Source organism: Argiope bruennichi, chromosome 3, assembly GCF_947563725.1.
Source record: "Argiope bruennichi chromosome 3, qqArgBrue1.1, whole genome shotgun sequence".
Classification (NCBI taxonomy): domain Eukaryota; kingdom Metazoa; phylum Arthropoda; class Arachnida; order Araneae; family Araneidae; genus Argiope; species Argiope bruennichi.
Window position 1 is genome coordinate 80,020,311 of NC_079153.1, and position 19,031 is coordinate 80,039,341.

The following is a 19,031-nucleotide window of genomic DNA, read 5'->3' on the forward strand; positions in this document are numbered from 1 at the left end:
TTAATCAGTTAACAGCAAAATTCTTTTTTAAAAGTCCCTCAAGTCTCCCATTTTTAAAGTCAAGCGATGGCACATAGACATGTTGAATGCAATGCAAATGATAGCATACTAAAATTTTCAAATTACACACTGATTGTGCTAAAATGAAATGTGAAGTATACATATTGATCACACTTAACTGATTAAAAATAAAGTATAAACATAAAAAAAATGTGTATGATCAATTCTTTAAAGAAGACAGTTTTATATATTTAAATAATTCTATGCAATTAGAATAACCAATACTATTATTATATTAAAATATAACATAAATTGAAGAATAATTTCAGAAAATATAAATTTTAGAAAAAATTGGCATAATTTGCCACTGGAAACAGAAAAACTTTTATACACTTTATATTTCACATCGATTTCATTAAAATAAAGAATGGATCAAGATTAAATAGATACTTGCTTTTCACTAGGCTTTACATAAAATGATTTTACTTTCATCCTTCAATTTGCTGTAGATTTGGAATGTTTTAAACTTAAATTTTTTTTTCTATGCAAGAAATTTATGCTTGTGAATTTAAAAGAGGCATTTTCTGTTCACTGTATATCACCCTCCTAAAGAGTAAACTCCTCCAAAAGTGATTAGGCATGGTTTTCTGAAATGTATGCAAAATTTCCTGTTTATACTATGTCAGATTTTAAGATTGTATATATATAATAGTAAATTGGTATATGAAAAAAAAAAGAAAAAAAACTTACAAATTCAATGATTATAATACTACTATTATTCAATGATTATAATAAACTATTTTGCACTGAACACAAAACACTCAAATATATGCACAATAATAAAGCTAAGAAAATAAGATAAAAATTAAAACTGTTTCAGAATGACTTCTTAATTTCATTTCTGAATCTAATCTTATACAATGCAGCAGTGGGAATGCTTTTGCTCTATTGCACAATGATATTTTTCAATATAAGTTAAAAATTTTATACATTCTAAGTAATTTTGGATAATCTGAATATTAAAAATGAATGTTTTTTCTCTGTATACATAAAAATAAAAAATAACTTAGTTTATTTATAAAAAGTAAACAGAGTTAAATTTTTTACTGTTCTTTTAGTCCTTATCTCATTTATTAAGATTTACTCAACTGTGGTTAAACATTTAAAAAAAATTACGTTAACGTAAGGGCCTGTAAGTATTTATAAATTTTGTTTTCATATTAATTCATGAAAACTTGTGAAAGCACATTTTTAAATTAATAATTTTATTTATTATTTACATATTCATATTTTTAATATTCAAATTTCATGCCTATAAAAAATTATAGCAGAAAAATGCCACAAACATTATTTTTCATGTCCCTGAAATGAAGATAGCATTGTTTTTTGACAATAACATCTATTTTTCATAAAAACAGAAAGAATATGCTTTGTTATTGAGCATGTGCAGCAGTTAAAAATTTACTACTGTTTCGAATCGTAGTTCTGTTTAAGAAGAATCTTAATTTTATAAACAAAAGCATACATCATTTTTTTTTCTGTATTCTCTCCTCTTAAAAATTGTAGAATTGATGAATTCAGGTATTATTAGTAAATTTAAATGGTGCTGCTACAGATCCACAATGCTTATGAATGAGCCATCTTTAGATATATCATCCATTATCTTTATAAAAATAATGATATAATTAAATTTATTCTTATTTTTTCATTCTATCTTTTTCTATTAACCAAAGTTATGTTCTAAAAATGATCCATAAGAACTTAATATATACTCTGTCAACAAAATTTTGTATTGGATAGAAGACAAATAGGCAATTAACAAAAAGACATGTTCAAGCAAGAAGTATATCAGAATACTTATCCAGAGGAGACTTAAAGAAACCTGCCTTTACATCTGAATGTTTGAATTTCTTTTAAAACTTTTACATGTGTTATACAGTAGAACAGAAACTTTTGCACATCTGTTATTCACAAATTATTACATTGCCTACATACCCTTATATGTTCCTGATTTATTTATTTGATTTTATAAACTAAGATTGTAATTAGGATTAATTGATTTCTAAAATTAAAACTGTAAAATATTATAAGGGCAAGTTTTCTTTGTCTGTGAAAGGTAGTTATTTTTATTTTTTTATTTATTTTTTTAATTGAGATCAGATACATATTTTGAATAGGTTCACAACAGATTTAAGCAAAATGTTCTACAGGGGTGTTTGTGGGACCCCAAAAAATCCCCGGAAACTTTTACGGACTTACTACCGACATTTTGGAGTTTCGAGAAGGGGGGGGGGAGAAATGAAAAATTACGATTATGAAGTATTGAATGACCTAATTATAAAAGTTCAATTAATTACTTTTTTTGCAAAATTAATAACCATTAATTTTGCAAAATTAAGACCTTTGAACCCAGGTCACGTGATCGCACATCTGGTCGAACGAAGTCTCTCCCTTTTTTTTCTGCCGCGCCTACTTGCCGAAAAGAATCCAGAAGAGAATGTCCGAGAACCGGGGGAATGAGTCATAACTCGCAATAAGGAAAGAACAAAAAAGAAGTTTCTTCCCCCTTTTCACGCATTATCACTGCCTTTGGAGAAAGAAAGGAAAAGTTTTCACCACACACACTGACCTTGCGTTTTCTGCTTTCAAAGCAAACAAAATTACCCAGATCAAAATAAATAATTCATTATTATTCCTACTTCCTTTTGAACGACGATCCCCGGAATTTCCGGGTATCGAAGTTCAAAATCCCCGGAATTCCGGGGTTTCCCCGGAGCACAAACACCCCTGGTTCTATGATGAAATAAATGGATAAATATCAAAACTCATTATCAATTTGATAACAGTTTTATCAGACATTTCACAGAATCATAATTTCCAAAATTAAGCATGGAGTATGCTAAGTATGATAAACAAACCTATTATATGAGTATCTATTCTAATGTGTTTAAGGTAGATGGCAGAAAACTTAAAAATATTGCTTAAACTAATTTGATTATATATATATATATATATATAATCATTGAGATCAGTTTTGAATTCAATGCAATTTGGAAGAACTCAGCAACTTCTATGTACGGATAAAAGAATTTTTAGACATAAAATAATTAATGTTATGTTAAAAATATATATAATATCATTTATATATCTTACTTGATAATGATCTATAGAATAGGTGCTAGATGCATTTCAGTGAAAGTGATAAAAAATTTAGAGATTTAAATATCCGATTTAAAAAAAAAGATTTAAAATTATCTACAACATGTATTACCTACTAAAGAATATAATGAAGTTTTATTTAAAGTATCACTAATTTAATTGAAAAATAGATTTTCTCTGCATTCTGAAACATCACAATTAAAAATTTCTATACTTTGATTTTTACAATTATATTTCACAAATGAAATAAGCAGATTTTGCTTATGCATATTCATGAATTATTCATCGCACTTTTTATTAAAGCAGATATTTAATGCAACTTAAAATTAGATTTCACATACAACACAAAACACTTTTGGTAAGAAGTTAGTTATGATAAAGAGTTAATGATATGAAGCATGAATACATATGAGAATAAAGATTTTCTATGAACATATTTACATAATATATATATGTATATATAGGAAAGCAAGGATTCAAAAAGCACACCCTAATCAATTTTAAGCTGTTAAAAACAAATAATTAAACTTTTAGTTGCAATATCCAACAAGTGCTTTCGAATTCAACAATTTGTATTTTCTTCCTTTTCTTGGGGCAGATTGTCTGGAGCAGACCACCGTCGTTTCCGCTTTCGTCCAAGGAATGGTGTCTCACTTTTAGCTCTTAACAATTTCTCAACTGTTTGATCAGACTGTTTTCCAGACACATCAACAGTTGTAGGAAGGGTTAATGCTTGGGACACTTCTTTGGCTTCATTAGTTTCAACTGTCTTAGAGGTCAAGACATTTTGATTTTTATCACCTGTTGCAGAGTTTGTAGTTGGCACACTTAAATTGGTTGTTTTCTTATCTCCATCGTTATTCACAGAAGTTCGAGGTTTATCTGTAAGTGAAATACAAGTATCACCAACTTTTAATTTATGGCATGTCAGACCATAACGCTGAGCTGAACGCTCTGGAGAACAAGAGGACCAGCCTTGCTTGTAAACAAAGAATGGGTGCTCTAATGGGGCTTCTACAGTAATCTGTTAAAAGAATGAAATGTATTGAGAATATAAAATAGCATTTATCCAAATAATTAAATAGAGGCACAATTAAAACACACAGTGAAAAATACTCATATCCTCAAAATTATAATATCTTAAAATTAATGAACCTTGAAAATAATCTAGAGTAAAACTGTAGTATAATCTACAGTTAATACTACTTACTTTTTCCTTTGCCTATGAATTATTTTGATCCAGTATATGCAAATTAATTCCTTAATTAATGTTTAAAAAGTGCATAGATAATTTATTGATAAAAAACAACAACTTTTATTATCATAAGAAGCAAAGTACTTATTTCAAAACTTCAGTAAATATATTTAGTGATGGGAAAAAAGAAAGAAACTCATTAATTTATACTATCAAACAATTTCATTGCAGATGAATCAATGTTTCTGATTTCAAAAATCAACTCGCAATGAAACATAGAATATTGGTTTAAAATCATATTAGATATTACTTGAGAATAGATTTTATTATTTTTAACTAAGTGAATGTTTGAGCTCCATTTGAAATAAAAAATTTAATTTTTCTATATTAAAGCAGTGGCAGCACTTTGATTCTTATTTATTTGATATGCTTTAGGCCAGCATATATATCACATATTTTGAGGAATTGGATATTAAATCTGTTTTATCTGAACCTAAAGTAAAAATTTAATTAAACCTTCATGATCGGGGAGGGAAATCTGTTAGCGTAACAGCAATTTTCACAAAACTTGATACTGGCTAGAATTGTAGACTAAATGGAAATTATAACCTCTACTAATAATAAGGAGAATATGTGTTAGTATAATTGTGTGCTAGTTGCTCTACAGGACTGGCCATTTGACCTAGGTATATATATACTCAAATTTAGCACTGACATACTTCAGGGGTTGGAAACATGCACTTTAGAGGAATCAAAATAAAATTAATTTTAATCAATAAAAAAAGAAGAGTTTTTGGCATTTTTCTAAGATAACTTTAGAAAACTAATTTTAACATAAGTTTAAAGACCTAAAAATTAATTATTTAATTATTCTAATTTAATTGGCAAACATTTTTTTTTTTACTGTATTTTAGCAATTTTTTAAATTTTTAACAATAGATTTTAATATTGTGCTGAAATTCAAACCATTACTATTGTTCCAAATATTTAATCATGTAATTTTCTTCAAGTCTTGAAAGCTAGAGAAGGGTTCCATTTAATATTTTTGTAATTTATATGAGAAATAAGAAAATGAAGCTACAATACTGAGAATGTTAGTCAATAGATGAATAGAGTATTGGTATTTAAAAGAAATATGTCTTGGAATAAAATTCCATAAGGAAAGTTCATTTTCATAATAAACAGATCAAAACAAGGGCTATTTGAGTGCAAGTAAAATAAAATGCTCCAACATATGTCACAATTATGTGATATATTATACTTCTTATGAGAATTGCAGACATCACAGTTATACATAAGAAGTATATATTAAAAACAACAAATATTCCTTGTGAAACAGGTTGACTGCTAAAGGCATCATGCATTTGGGTGCCGTTTTGAAAATATAGATGTATCAAAAGTAATAATTATAACTTTTGTAAACATTAATCAAATACACGTTTATTACTAATAGAACAAGTATTCAACAACATAAGATAGTAATCTCCTGATTATTTATGGAATTGGTGCAGTAAAACCATTGATAAGCAAATTCTGTGGATAATCCACAAAATGACCAGAAAAAGACAAAGCACAACACAAAAACTTTGAAAATATTTTTTTTCTTTTTTTGAATTTATACAGTAAAGGGCCTATACATGCAATTTTAGGCAATAAACAATAATTTTTTACTTGCAAGTTATTGGTTTATTCTTCTTTAGGGAAAAAAGTTTGTTTAAACAACTCTTTTATTCTGTGACCGTTATATTTTTAACTAAATTCTGAGATCAAGTACGAAGAACAACGAAGAATTTAATTTAATTTATGTGCATTTTTCTTAGCAGGAAAAAATTGAAACAACCAACATATATTTTCAGGAGCTTATTTTTTGCCAAGTCTTCTACAATAAACAAAAATATAATAAATAAATAAAAAAAAAACTAATATAAAAGGCATTGGAATGAATTTCATGGTTTAAAATTAGCAACCAAAGGAAGAAATTTAATTATAAAATTAATAAGCTATGTTTATTAATTCAGGATTTACGACTCCTATGATAATACCATTAAACAATTTTAACTTTGCAAGGATGCAAGAGTTTTCATAGATTTAACATGCGTCATTCACATTTACTCACGGAATAGATAAGCAATTAAAAAAGGATTTATAAGAAATAAATTTAAAAAATACCTGAATATTATCCTGACCAACTTGGAAACCCAATTTAGCAGCTCCAGTAGACGGCATTTTCTCGATACTTGTTACAGTACTGGTATCAATCCTCAGAGTAGGACTTAACATTCCACACTCAATGAAGTCTTCTGTTGTCATATTCTCAACTTGCTTCAACTGATTATTTGCTAACTGTATGATGGCACCTTTCATGAAAGACTGGGGGTATTTTAGTTGAGCAGCTGTTGGAGAAGCTGGAGGGGCAGGGGATGGAGATCCCGAGGACACAGAGGAACAATGGTTAGGAAATGTGCTGCTAGGACTTGCACCACTGGATGCAATTCTGTTGGAAGTTTCTGTCAAAGATGATGCAGAACTTGAGAAAGAACGATATCCAGAAGAAGGAATAGATCTTGCTTGTTTAGGAGATGGTTCACGGTGGGTGCGAATTGGTGGTGCAGACAAAGGAGCATCAGAAATAATTGATGGAGGTGGGTCAACAATATTAATGCTTGGAGGCCTCAATATCCTGTGCTTAAGGCTCCCTTCTTTCCCAGTAGGCATTCTATATCCCATATGGGAAGGGGATGTTCTTTGTTGACTGGTTTCCTTTAAAAGTGTGAAGTCATGCACAGCATTATTGTGAGCTGTGTCTATCACTGGACTACAACTTGATGATCCTAGCATAGAATCATTTGATGCAAAAGATTTTCTTTGGGAAGTATCATCGGTCATCTGTGTTAAGACAGGAGAGAGTTGGATTCTCACATGACCAGAATCTCTTTCTTGAGGTGAATGGACAACCATTCCTTCAGGAGATCTACTGAGAAGAATGCTTCGACCTTGCTGAAAAAGTCTACTGTGAGAGACAGAAGTGGAATTGCTGAGATTGGAAGGACTTGAGGCCAAAGGTGGTTGTTGTAAATATCCAGGAGAGCAAGGAAGTTGTGAATGTGTTGAACCAATTGCCTGCACACCAACAAGAGACGGTGATGGATAATTGTCTACCTAAAAATATGTAAAAATTCAAAGCTTAATTTGTATATAAACAGATAAAATATGTTTAATGCAATTTGCAAGGACTCATTTTTCTATAACTATACAAAGAGAAATCTATCATTGAAAAATAGACTTTTTTATTGTTTTTTCAATTTTAAGAACAATTTTACGAGTTCTTGGGCACTAATAAGTCGAAATGTTAAAATAATTTTAGTATTTTACAAATTTTGAAATATATGATATATAAAATGAATATTAATTAAAAGTTAAAGCTAACAGATCTAATGCATAGTAAAAATAATAAATCACTAGAAATTGCTTATGCATTTTATACTATTAGCTTTAAAATTCATTTGTACAATATAAAATATTATTTAATTTTTCCAAAAAAGAATGAATTTTTGAAGATTCAACAAAATAAATATGCAAGATTCTTACAAGTAAAGATGAAGTGTAAGAAGAGATTTTGTTCAAAATGATTAAAAAAAAATATTGCCTTGTGAGATTTATAAAGGCAATCCAATTGCTAAAAACTAAAATAATTCACAATAAGGAATGCTTTAAGTTAAGATAAAATGGATAAAATCCAGAAAAAAGACATTGCAGTCATCAACAAGGAAAGGTTATAAGCCCAAAAGTATACTGCTAATGATTAAGATAGTTTATTGAGATAAAGAGAGTAAAAAATAAGGAATTTTAGTGTTTGCTATAAATGAAGCTTAGTTTTCATCTTATCAGGAATATTTAAAGTCAAAATTAAAAGTATATATGTTTATTTCATAAGCCAGAAAGTGCATATTCATGCCACACAATTCATGCTCTATAGATAAAAATAATAATAATAATTTTTTTAATTAGATGATTTTAAAAAATCAATCATTTATACAAAATGAAAAATAGTTTCAAATTTTAAAAAAAACTGAATTTATGCATGCATTCAAGACATAATTTGAACATATAGTGAGACAATGTTCAAAAGATTAATTCTTCTTTCAGTTTATATTTTACAATATAAACTGAAATCCCTTTTTCAAATTTAAATTTAGTCCATATTTGTAGTTATATCCACCTATGAATTCTTGTAACAGCAGAAAGTTTTGCCCATTCCGCATAAAAGAAAGAGTTTAAGATTCCATCAAAAATTTTTTTATCAGTACAAATACATATTTTAATGTTAAACAAAATGTATTTTAATGTAGTTGTTCCTGAATTTTAACATACTAGTATGTACAGAATAAATATATGGGAAGTTGCAATTCAACACATTAACTGTATATATTTAATTATACTTATGTAACTTGCAAATGGAATGAATAAAAATAAACTTGATTGCTTTTAATATTTTATAAAAATGTACTTATGAGCAGTAAAAATGCTGAAAGCCCCATGAAGCTACAGGATCTAAACAAAAGCAAATTTACTTCACTTTTAAACTTTTTTAATTCAGAAGGGGAAAGAAAAAAACATCACAAAGCACTCTAAAATTATGCTTATATTAAAGCTACTACACTTATATTAAAGCATATTTTCAGCTATTTCAATTTACGAAAAAAAAAAAAAAACCTAATTGATTTAAAAAGATGCACATGGATAATAAGCTAAAACTAACTTTAAAATCTTAGAATAATTTATTAAATCCAATTAAATCTAGCCAGAAAATTCAAAAAGACATATGGTCCATATTTATTCCACAAGGGAAGTTAAATCGAAGATCAATATTGTAATGAAAATTTGGTAACATGAATTAAATATTTTCAAGTCAAGCACCTCATAAGTAAGCAAATAAAGCTGTATTAGTAACCTAATAGTCTCAGGCTTACAAACTAAATTTGTATCTATAAAAGTGTTTCAGATAGAACATCATATATTGTTTCAGTAATTACAAATATATTAAAAAATTTTCTAAACATTGTATACATGTGGTTATAGTCAGAAAAATATTTCGGAAAAATTTTGTCGTGTAATTCAGGAAATTAAAAATACAGTAAAATAGTGCTTTAAATTAAGTTAATATACTACCTGCAGATAAGACCGTTGAGCTTCTACAGGTACAGTAGTAGTTGTAGCAACAGGCACAGCTGCTGAAAAAGTCATAGGAGAAGAATAGGTAGCCTGGAAAAAATTTGAATATGGTGTATTTCTAGGAGCTTGACTGTAGTACAGTGTTGCATTTGTTCCTCCAATAGGAAGTGAAACAGGCTGCACATGGCGAGGGCGTTCAGCTTGATACTGTGGTGGCACAAACATTCTAACACTATTGACATCTATGTTTCTGGTGAGAACAGCAGATGGTGAAACAATAGTTCCAGAATTGGACAGAAATAATGGAAAAGAATTATTTCCAACATTGTGAGGATTAGAAGAAGCTGTGTTATTCACTACATTTGGGTTTTGAGATGAGACATGTCGATTCACTGCTCCTTTTGTCACAGCAGAAGCAATTTCTGAGAGCCAGTTGAGTTGTTCAGCACGATGGTTAGAGCTGCCAGTCATGACGTAATTTTCTGTACCATTCATGGGCACGTCCAATGAGCTGCATTGGAAGTGAATAACGAAAATCAATGTTTAAAATTTTGATATAATAATTCTTCTTCTTCCAACAGGTTGCATAGTAATTAATTCAAATTTTAAATAAACTAGTAAAAAAAAAATAGACTAAAAAAACCTATGAAAAAGACTTGGCAGTTGAAGACTTTGAATTCAGTTTGTGAGAAATGAAATAAGATTGAATAGCATTTCAGTAGATGCAAATAGATTTGCAATTAATTTTTGGTGGACTTGGTCTGTTTCTTTAATAAAATTCTTCTGTGGTGGAGAACTAGAATTATAAGAATAATTATACATTAGAATTCATAACATTTAAGAATTTTAAATATTAATAGATCTTAAAATATTAAATTTCAAGAACCTAAGCAGCTTTAAAGGAATTAAAATTTATTTCATATTATATATATCAGGAAATATAAATGAGACTGATAAAATAATTCATACTTTCAATATTAAGAATATTAATTTTAAATGAATGTATCAACCACTTTATTGCATAATTCCTAATAAAGTTTTCATTTATTATAACATATCTTTAATTATATTATTTGCAAACAATGCATTAAAGATGTAATTTCATTTTAAATAAATTGCAAAGAAAATTCATGAGAAAAAGAATTCATTATACAAATGGTGACTATAATTGGTAGATATCTAAATAAACCCTATGATGACAAAAAGTTCATACAGAAGTTTTATTACAGAAATACAAGTAAGTGGAAAATAAATTTTCTACAATAAATTCATTAAAAGTAAAAGCATCTTGTTATATATGTTTTCAGAATTTAACATTTGAAAAGCAAACTTATGAGAAAAATTTTGTTTTATAAAATAAGACACCAAAAACAGTACTGATTTAAAACATATATAAAAAAAGAAGCTAATCTAATTAAAAATAAAATTGTTATATCATTGTACCAAAAGTTACAATATGAATGATTCAAACCATAACTAAGCAAATGCAATGGATTAGTGGCAGATATATGTATTTTACAATCCTATACAGTTCACATTCTGAGGTCCCTCTTTTAAAAAGATAGTCAACATAATTTCATATTTCAACAAGTTAATACTTTATCTTATATACATTAACTTTCTGAATATGCATTTATTTTTATTTATCTATTAGATTTCTCTGCAATCCAGTATTCACATCTGTGTGCAATAAAATTAAAGTGGATTTTCGGCTAAATAAATAGGGAATATATAAAAAACTGACAAATTATTATATTTGATAACATATTAATATTATCCTAATATTTAATAATTCCTAGAACTTGTACTTTTTAACCAACTTATTTATTTGGCAACTGGGAAAATAAATGTTTTTATCCACTACTGAATGCATCAACATAGACAAAAGCAGAAACAGGCATTAAAATAATGTAAATAAATAGCTATACATAATGAAAGAGTCTAGATATAAAGCTAATTTAAGTCCAATTAAGACCAGATGCAGAAACACGAAAAATATTTGGAAAAGTTCTTGAATATTTACTATTTTGCTTCACATGGAAAGTTCTAAAGTCATAAGCTATACTAGTAGGATTTTCTTTTTGCTGGCTTAAAATTTTAAAAGCAATGAATAGAATAACAGACATTTCTCTTAATGTGTTTAAGAAAAATAAAGCAAGATGTATATTGATATCAAACATTTTAAATGATAAAATGAATTAATAAGTAAGGAAAACATCAACTGAGTTATATATATATAATTATGTAAAAGAAAATTATGAAATGAATGTTTCTAAAACAGCATGATGCAATTCTCTAACTTATCATTGCAAAAAAAAAAGGGGGGGGGGGAGAATTTTTGTTTTTATAGTTAATGATAAAAAAAGTCCTATATGAATACAATAAAAAACTGTGAAGAGACATCAACACCCAATTCATTTAATATGTGACAATAAAGACACAAAGTCACTGCAATGAAAATCCTTCTGGACATTAATTTTTTAACCCATTATAAGTTAAAACATTTAGTAAACAATACAAGTGATAAATGATATAAAGACAATTTCGTAAACTATATAAATAATGCTTAATACATGCCTATTTTTGAGACCATGAAATTTATTCAGTAAATTCAATTAATTTTGGCAACTCAAATTTTAACTAACAATGCATTGAAAAATCAAAAAAACTGTGCATCAAGGAAACATTAATTTGCAAATAATGTCTGCAGATAAAAATGTTTCTATAATTAAAAAAAATAACAAAGCAAATCATTATTCAGTGCAAAAGTTGATGCAAAATGTGCGAAAGAGTACAAATTATTAATGCATAATATATATGAAAAAAAAACCATGTTTTAATTATTTTGTAAATTGTTGCAATGAATTAGAATTAGCAAAATACTTGCAATGCTTACATGCAAATTGACAAACAAACGAAAGTAATGCATTAAACAAATTAAGAAATGATAAATTAAATATTAAGATAGTAAATGGATTTTAGCAATTATGCATAATCTTCAGTTCAGAGAGTAAAAATTAATTAATTTTAAAAGAAAATATTTCATATACTGTCACTACTGAAATGCTATATTTTCAACAGACAATTAAAATGCATACAAGTAAACAAACAAAAGCAATAATCTATAAAATAACTTCTCAAATATATTTATTAGAGATTTGCACTGTGATTAATGATGCAAATTTAATGGCTTTTAAGAGCATGTCCAACAGTTTAAAAAGTGAAACTAAGCAAGAATTAAAAATGCACACGTGGGGGGAGATAAACGGGGAAGCTTGTTTTGGGACGAAAGAATGCACAAATTTGCGTACACCACAACATTGAGATAACAATAAAAAATAATGTATATTACCGATTCCAGGCATCGGTTACACTGCACAAAGCTTTAGACAAAAATCTGTTAAGCCCTGTAGAGAATGCAATAAAAATATGACAGATTCTGCTAAAGCTAATTGAGAGATTGTCATGAGTAGCGCATAGCAACATCTCCCAGGTCATGCACGCACAAGTCAGCAGCGGTTAAAACGCTTTTAAAATAGTAGCCTTCGGGCGTTGTTGCAGACGGGTCTTCTCGTTCCTTGGCAAATGTCCCATTGTAGTACTACTTCATCTACGCCAGAGATCCGGGGAAAAAGAAAAGCGTGCTTTCCCCGCCGCTACAACCATAATCCAATAACCCGGTTGCTGCAACATTTTTTCCTTCGCTTTCGACTGGGATATAAAAATAAAACAACAAAACAAAAATTCCTTGCCCACTACACTGTATCACTATCTCAAAATATTTCAAATTACAAATGCCAAGACAAGCGCATCGTAGTGCCATCTGTTATTAACTACATCAATAACAAACATTAACAATATATCCCATTTTTTTGTAAGTTTCGTTATCTCCTAAGAAAGCGTAACGGCACTCATGTTCATTTCTGAAGTTTCATTAGACAGAAAATTTTCAAAAGTAGGAATAAATTACTTGTTTCATTTAATTTTCTTCAGAGAAGCAAGTTAAATAAAGCAATTGACTATTTTAAAAATTTAGAATAAATATGTATTAATATTGCAACAAAATAACTTTGAAAACGTCTTTTAAGTGATGCATATTTCTGTTGTTATTAATTGAAAACATAGAAAGAGGAATAAAATCCAATATTATGATTATTAGTATAAATCTTTTAAGGATAGGATATTAAATTATATCCTTATTAATACGAAATTACAAATGATTTTTGGCAAATTACACCAACGGTCCTTTTTTCTATATCTTGATAATGAGAACTAATTTTTACTGAACGAATAATCTTTAAACCAGATATATTATTAAAACAATAAGCTATTTCGGTAACCAAAAGGTTCCTATATAAAATAATTCAACCTTTCAAGTGCAAGGGGAAAAAAATTTTTAAAAGAAGTTTTTTTTTAGACCTTTTGCCAGTTACAATGTTTCCCTGCATCAGAATGCCAGAGCGAAATAATTCTGATACTGACTAAAACTGGACAGAAAAAGAGACAACAGCTTTTAAATTTTCAGGCAAGATTTTAAGAAAAAAGGGGAGGGGGACGAATGCTTTAATAATTTTTTTATTAATAACTACGCTGCGTGCTACATATATAGAATTCTTATATATTTCTCTAATTTTTAATTTCTCTAAACCCTGCGAATATTAATGTAATAAGAGGGAAATAAAATAATCATTTCAGATTAATATTATTTGAGGGGGGAAAATTATGTTAAAATGTTCTAGCTAGCTTCTAATAATACTCCGATTATTTCAGTTGAATTTAGCTAGCAGATCTGTTTCTAGTTGTTCTAATTTTTTGGCCGGTAATCAATAATTATCGTTTCATTTTTTTTTTCTAACATGTTAAGGGTAATCTTTTTGCATTCCTCTTTTGAGTTATGTAAAAGTTTTGTTCTTACAAAATTTTAATTCAAAATAAGCTTTTTTTTTTTTAAACTTTCAGATTTTGAATTTTTGAAAATTTTTTAGTCGCTTAATTTATTTATGGTTTAGATCATTTCCTTGTATGAGTACCTCGAGAACGAAGATTAAAAGCTGTCGTACAAATAAGCTATTCCTTTTGGCGATGGAATAAAGATGGTTTGGCTGAATAATGGTCTTATCGCTGATGCCAAGACGTACTTTGAAAAGTTCCATGCATGATGGGGAACTGATCTGCATAATTCTCAGTGATCATGTTTTTTAGCTCTCTGATCATTTGGATTCAAAGTGTTTCCAATAAGGCGGATAGAGAGATTTTTTATGATTACTATTTACGAGCTGATTTCGAATAAATTTCATTTTTCGTAAAGATATGAATAATGATTATTTTCTGAGAGGAAGAAAATAAATACATGTTGAAAAATATAAAAGGTATAATGCTTTCTATAATCATGACATTTAGTTACTTATTACATACTATTAAAGCGTTTTCAAATGACCCCAAAATTTTTTTATTCTCAAAATCTTTTTCAAGAAGTGTTTATAATATGCGACTAAAATGCGTTTATTTTATGCAGCATTATATATATATATATATATATATATATATATATATATATTATAGAGCCAGAATAATTAAATAGATATATTTCTAATTGCCATTTGAAATAGGGTAATAAAATATTCAATTATAGAATCAAAAAGAACAAAAACAATTTACATAAAATTAAAATACTTAGCTGCGAGAAACAAAGCATGCATTCTCATTTTAAATTTATATTTGAAATAAATTGTTATTTTTTAAATATCATATTTTCAATTTAAAGAATTTTTTAATTATTTTAAGAAAAATTATAATATTTTTTTATCAAATTTAGTTTGATAAAACAATATTTTAATTTCAATGATTTTATAATTACTTATTAAATTTCATTTATTTATCTGGCATCAAATAAACCAAATGCCAATCTAATTTTGTTTAAAATACGAAAACTTTCGAATATGAACTAAATCGCATCATCGCAACTGCTTTGTAACTGTTAAATGACTGAAACTTCATCTGGAAATAGGGGATAACAGCCATTGTAGCTATAAATCCCAATATCCTACGAAAACTTTCATAATTTTTTAACTCTTCACTATACTACAAATTTTCTGGTTTATCTTTAGAACCAAATTCCTTAAGGTGCTGTTTAATTTCCTGTTTCATTTTTCCCCCCTTCCCTTTTTAAGCCAATACTTTATTATTCATATTTTGAGTTTGCTCAGACACTTTCAAAAGCATTTAGACACGTGGAATTTAAAAAAAAAATTATAACATTTCTTTTGAAAACATAAGATTCAACAATTAACTGTAAGGTCCGAATGGCAATTTTTCCCTTCGTTTTATGTTGAAATCAAATTTCTATTTTGAATTTGAATCTGAATTTGTAGTAAAGCTATTAAACGAAAAATAATTTTTTTGGTTATCTCTAAATGCTAGTATTTATTTATTTTATTTCAAATAAGTTATATAATATCTGTAAACACATTTTCAATAATAATTTACTTTAAATGTACCGCTATAAAAAAAGGGACAAAAAATAATCGTTGAATTTTTTTATAGCATTTTGATCAAACCTTTCAAAAATTTATTTTCGGATTTACTTCACTTTTTTTTTATCGTTTTCCATAATGAAAATTATTACCACAAAGTTTCAGACGCAAAAGGAACAAATATCAAATATTAATTACAAATCAGAGATATAGTATATGTTACGAACAATTTTAATTTTTTTGTAAACTATTTTGAGCAGGTAAAAAAAAAAAAAAAAAAAAAAAAGCCACGAGAACAGATTTATTTGTCTTTGGGAGAAGCGTGCGAATATCGCGAGCTGGTACGACGAATTACTAATCTCGTCCTTGGCAAGGACGAATATTTTATATTCAAAATTCCTCATGACTGACCTTCAAAACTTTACCTTTAAAAGCACATCACGCAGATTTTGAACATTCGCATAACGGATTTTTATGAATCAGAAAAACAGAAATAGATTTCATGAGAAGAGGAAACACATTTTTTTAAATGTATAATTACCTTGAAACTTACCAAGAATTTCGCATAAAGATATAGATACATGTATAGAAAACGTTTAAACGTTTTTTTTTATTGCCTAAATTATGAGCTAGAATAGGAATGATTTCGAATGTTATAATGAGGGAAGATAATATTTTATTTATAAAAGGGCAAACGATAAATTATATTTTACGCTTAGTATATACATTTCATAACAAGAGTTTCAGTGAAAAAAAATATATATATTCTTATACTTTTACAGTTTGATAAATGGCAGCATAGGAATAATTATTCGAAATTGGACGATCAAATAGTTTCAAAGTTATGAATCAATCTGGCGGATTTAGGCAGCTTGGAGCACTAATAATGCATATTATGAAGCTGCTCTTTTAAAAATTGGACAATAATAGTTCCATACCTACTACAAATTTTTAACGTTAAGTAACAAAGTAATGATTTATTTTAATTTAATTTTTTTTTATAGTCACTTTGTGAAAAAAAACTGTTCTTTTTTTTAATGTTTCTTAAATACATATATTAAGGGGGGGAAAACGACAAAATTATAAAACTCCTAAAAAAAGCTCATAATGATTATTTTATAATTTCTTTCAAAATTCTTATGATAATTTAGAAAGAAATAATTATATTCAAACAAATGAAACATTAAAATTTATTATTTTGCAGTATTCACTTTTAGAAATATAATATAAGCATTTAAATGAATAATTAATATTTCAACGTATTATACATAATTAATTAATTATGTTTTAAAATATAAATAATTATTTTAATAACTCAATGTAAATATGCAATGCAGTTATACAATTTCATAATTCATAAAATCTTTTGCAAATTTATTTGGCAACTAGGCTAATAATTTTCCCTTTTTATTCCAAATGCTTAGGGAAAATAATTCACTCGATGTGGAAATTTTGGTGATAACGAAAATTAATTTTATATGCAAAAATTTTCCTTATTTCACAATCCATTATCAACATCAACACATTTTATTTACATTAAGTTGTAAAAAACCCATTTTCATGCTTTATGTCATTTCATATAAAACTTCGTAAGCTGTAAATAAAACTTATATCGTATAAATGCAGGCACTTTTAATTTTATCTTTCAAATTGCTGAAATACGCATTTTATTATCATGTATCAATTTTGATTCACCATTCAATTAAATGGTGCCACTTTCGCTTCTACTTTATTGCGTAAAAATTGCGTTTGAATCATCAAATTATTGTGTTTCTATTTCCTTTCTATTCAGCTGCATTTTTGAGTTAAATCATTGTTATTTATGCAAAAGTTTAGTTTCACATTTGATGAATTTTTTTAAAGGAACAATATGAGCATATTGAGATTAAAATGAGAAATTTATGTTTATGATTTTGAGAAAAGCAAATTTCTCAGAAAATTTTTTAATTTCAAAGATTGAAAAAAGTAAATTAAAAGCCGTCAGGCTTCAAAATTAGTTAGCTAAATACATCTGTTACCTTTTTAAACTTCTGAACGATATTGCATTCTATTAATTTTCAATTTGCTCTCTATGTTGTCAAAGCAGAAATCACTAATAATTCAGGTTTTCCCAAATACAGTAGTTCCACTAAATTTATCTGTCAGTAAAATATTGTTATCTTAGGTATTGTCTGAATAGATTCTTGGCAATAGAAATAAAACTACCGAAAAAAAAATCCCATTTGTTTCTTAAATCTTTAAGACATTCCATAGTGCATTCACGTGTTACGCTTTATTTAAATTGAAATCTGATGTTTTAATGTTGTTAAGAGAAAACCTAGAACAACAAAAAAAACTGCGTGACTTCCATATCTCAAAGGTTATTTAGATGAGCACCAAGAATCATTCATTAATCTATACGATCCTCATCAAAATTTGCCTTCTTTAAAATACTTCTCAAAATTGTTCCTAAGTTCCGTAACTCAATTAAGAATTCAATAATCCGGAAATTATTAATAAGATTCTTTGTTCAAAATTCATAAGATAATTAATTTCAACTGGACCTTTGTGAAATTTGAATACATTTCTACCCCCTCCCCCTAAAAAAACCCCTAGGGAAACATTTTTTTAAAATAAAGAATTTCTAATGCACTGGCTTGTTATTTTCTAAAACACAGTTAAACTTGGTTTGATCTTTGGTCTTTCCCTAGTTTATTTTTTTAAGAAACTATATATACAGGGTGGTAAAAAAAAAAAAAAACTTCCCCTATATATGAAATCTTAGCGGCCTATCCTCTCAACCAATCGAACCAAAATTTCAGACATGGTTGTTTGAAGGTATGCGCTCGAGATTGTGATGATTCTAAACAATGCAGAACTCACGGTTACGGTTATAGTGAAAGAATTTTGAAATTTTCGAATGGCAACACCCACTTTTTCCTTGCGCAAATTGATCAGCGTATTGAAAAACCACAAATGGTGTTGGAACGATTAGCGTGTGACGAAAATTGCCGCCGTAAAGCATTTGCAAAGAAAACATTATAAAGGACTAA

At 27.7% G+C, this 19,031-nt stretch overlaps 1 protein-coding gene across 3 annotated transcripts in view; it reads right to left on the minus strand.

Annotated features, from left to right (window-relative positions):
* Positions 1–3,340: 3,340 nt before the first annotated feature.
* Positions 3,341–19,031, minus strand: part of LOC129963102 (ataxin-1-like) — a 73,397-nt gene continuing 57,706 nt past the window's right edge. The window contains exons 1-4 of one of the 3 annotated variants that reach the window (XM_056077166.1): positions 12,879–13,207; positions 9,524–10,037; positions 6,524–7,513; positions 3,341–4,183 (exon numbers count right to left, since the gene is read on the minus strand). In XM_056077166.1, the coding sequence (XP_055933141.1) occupies positions 3,722–4,183; positions 6,524–7,513; positions 9,524–10,037; positions 12,879–13,024 (2,112 nt within the window). In that variant the 5' untranslated portion in view covers positions 13,025–13,207 and the 3' untranslated portion in view covers positions 3,341–3,721. Of the gene's footprint in view, positions 4,184–6,523; positions 7,514–9,523; positions 10,323–12,878; positions 13,208–19,031 lie in introns of those variants that run through there. The other 2 variants (XM_056077167.1, XM_056077168.1) reach the window with 2 other exon arrangements.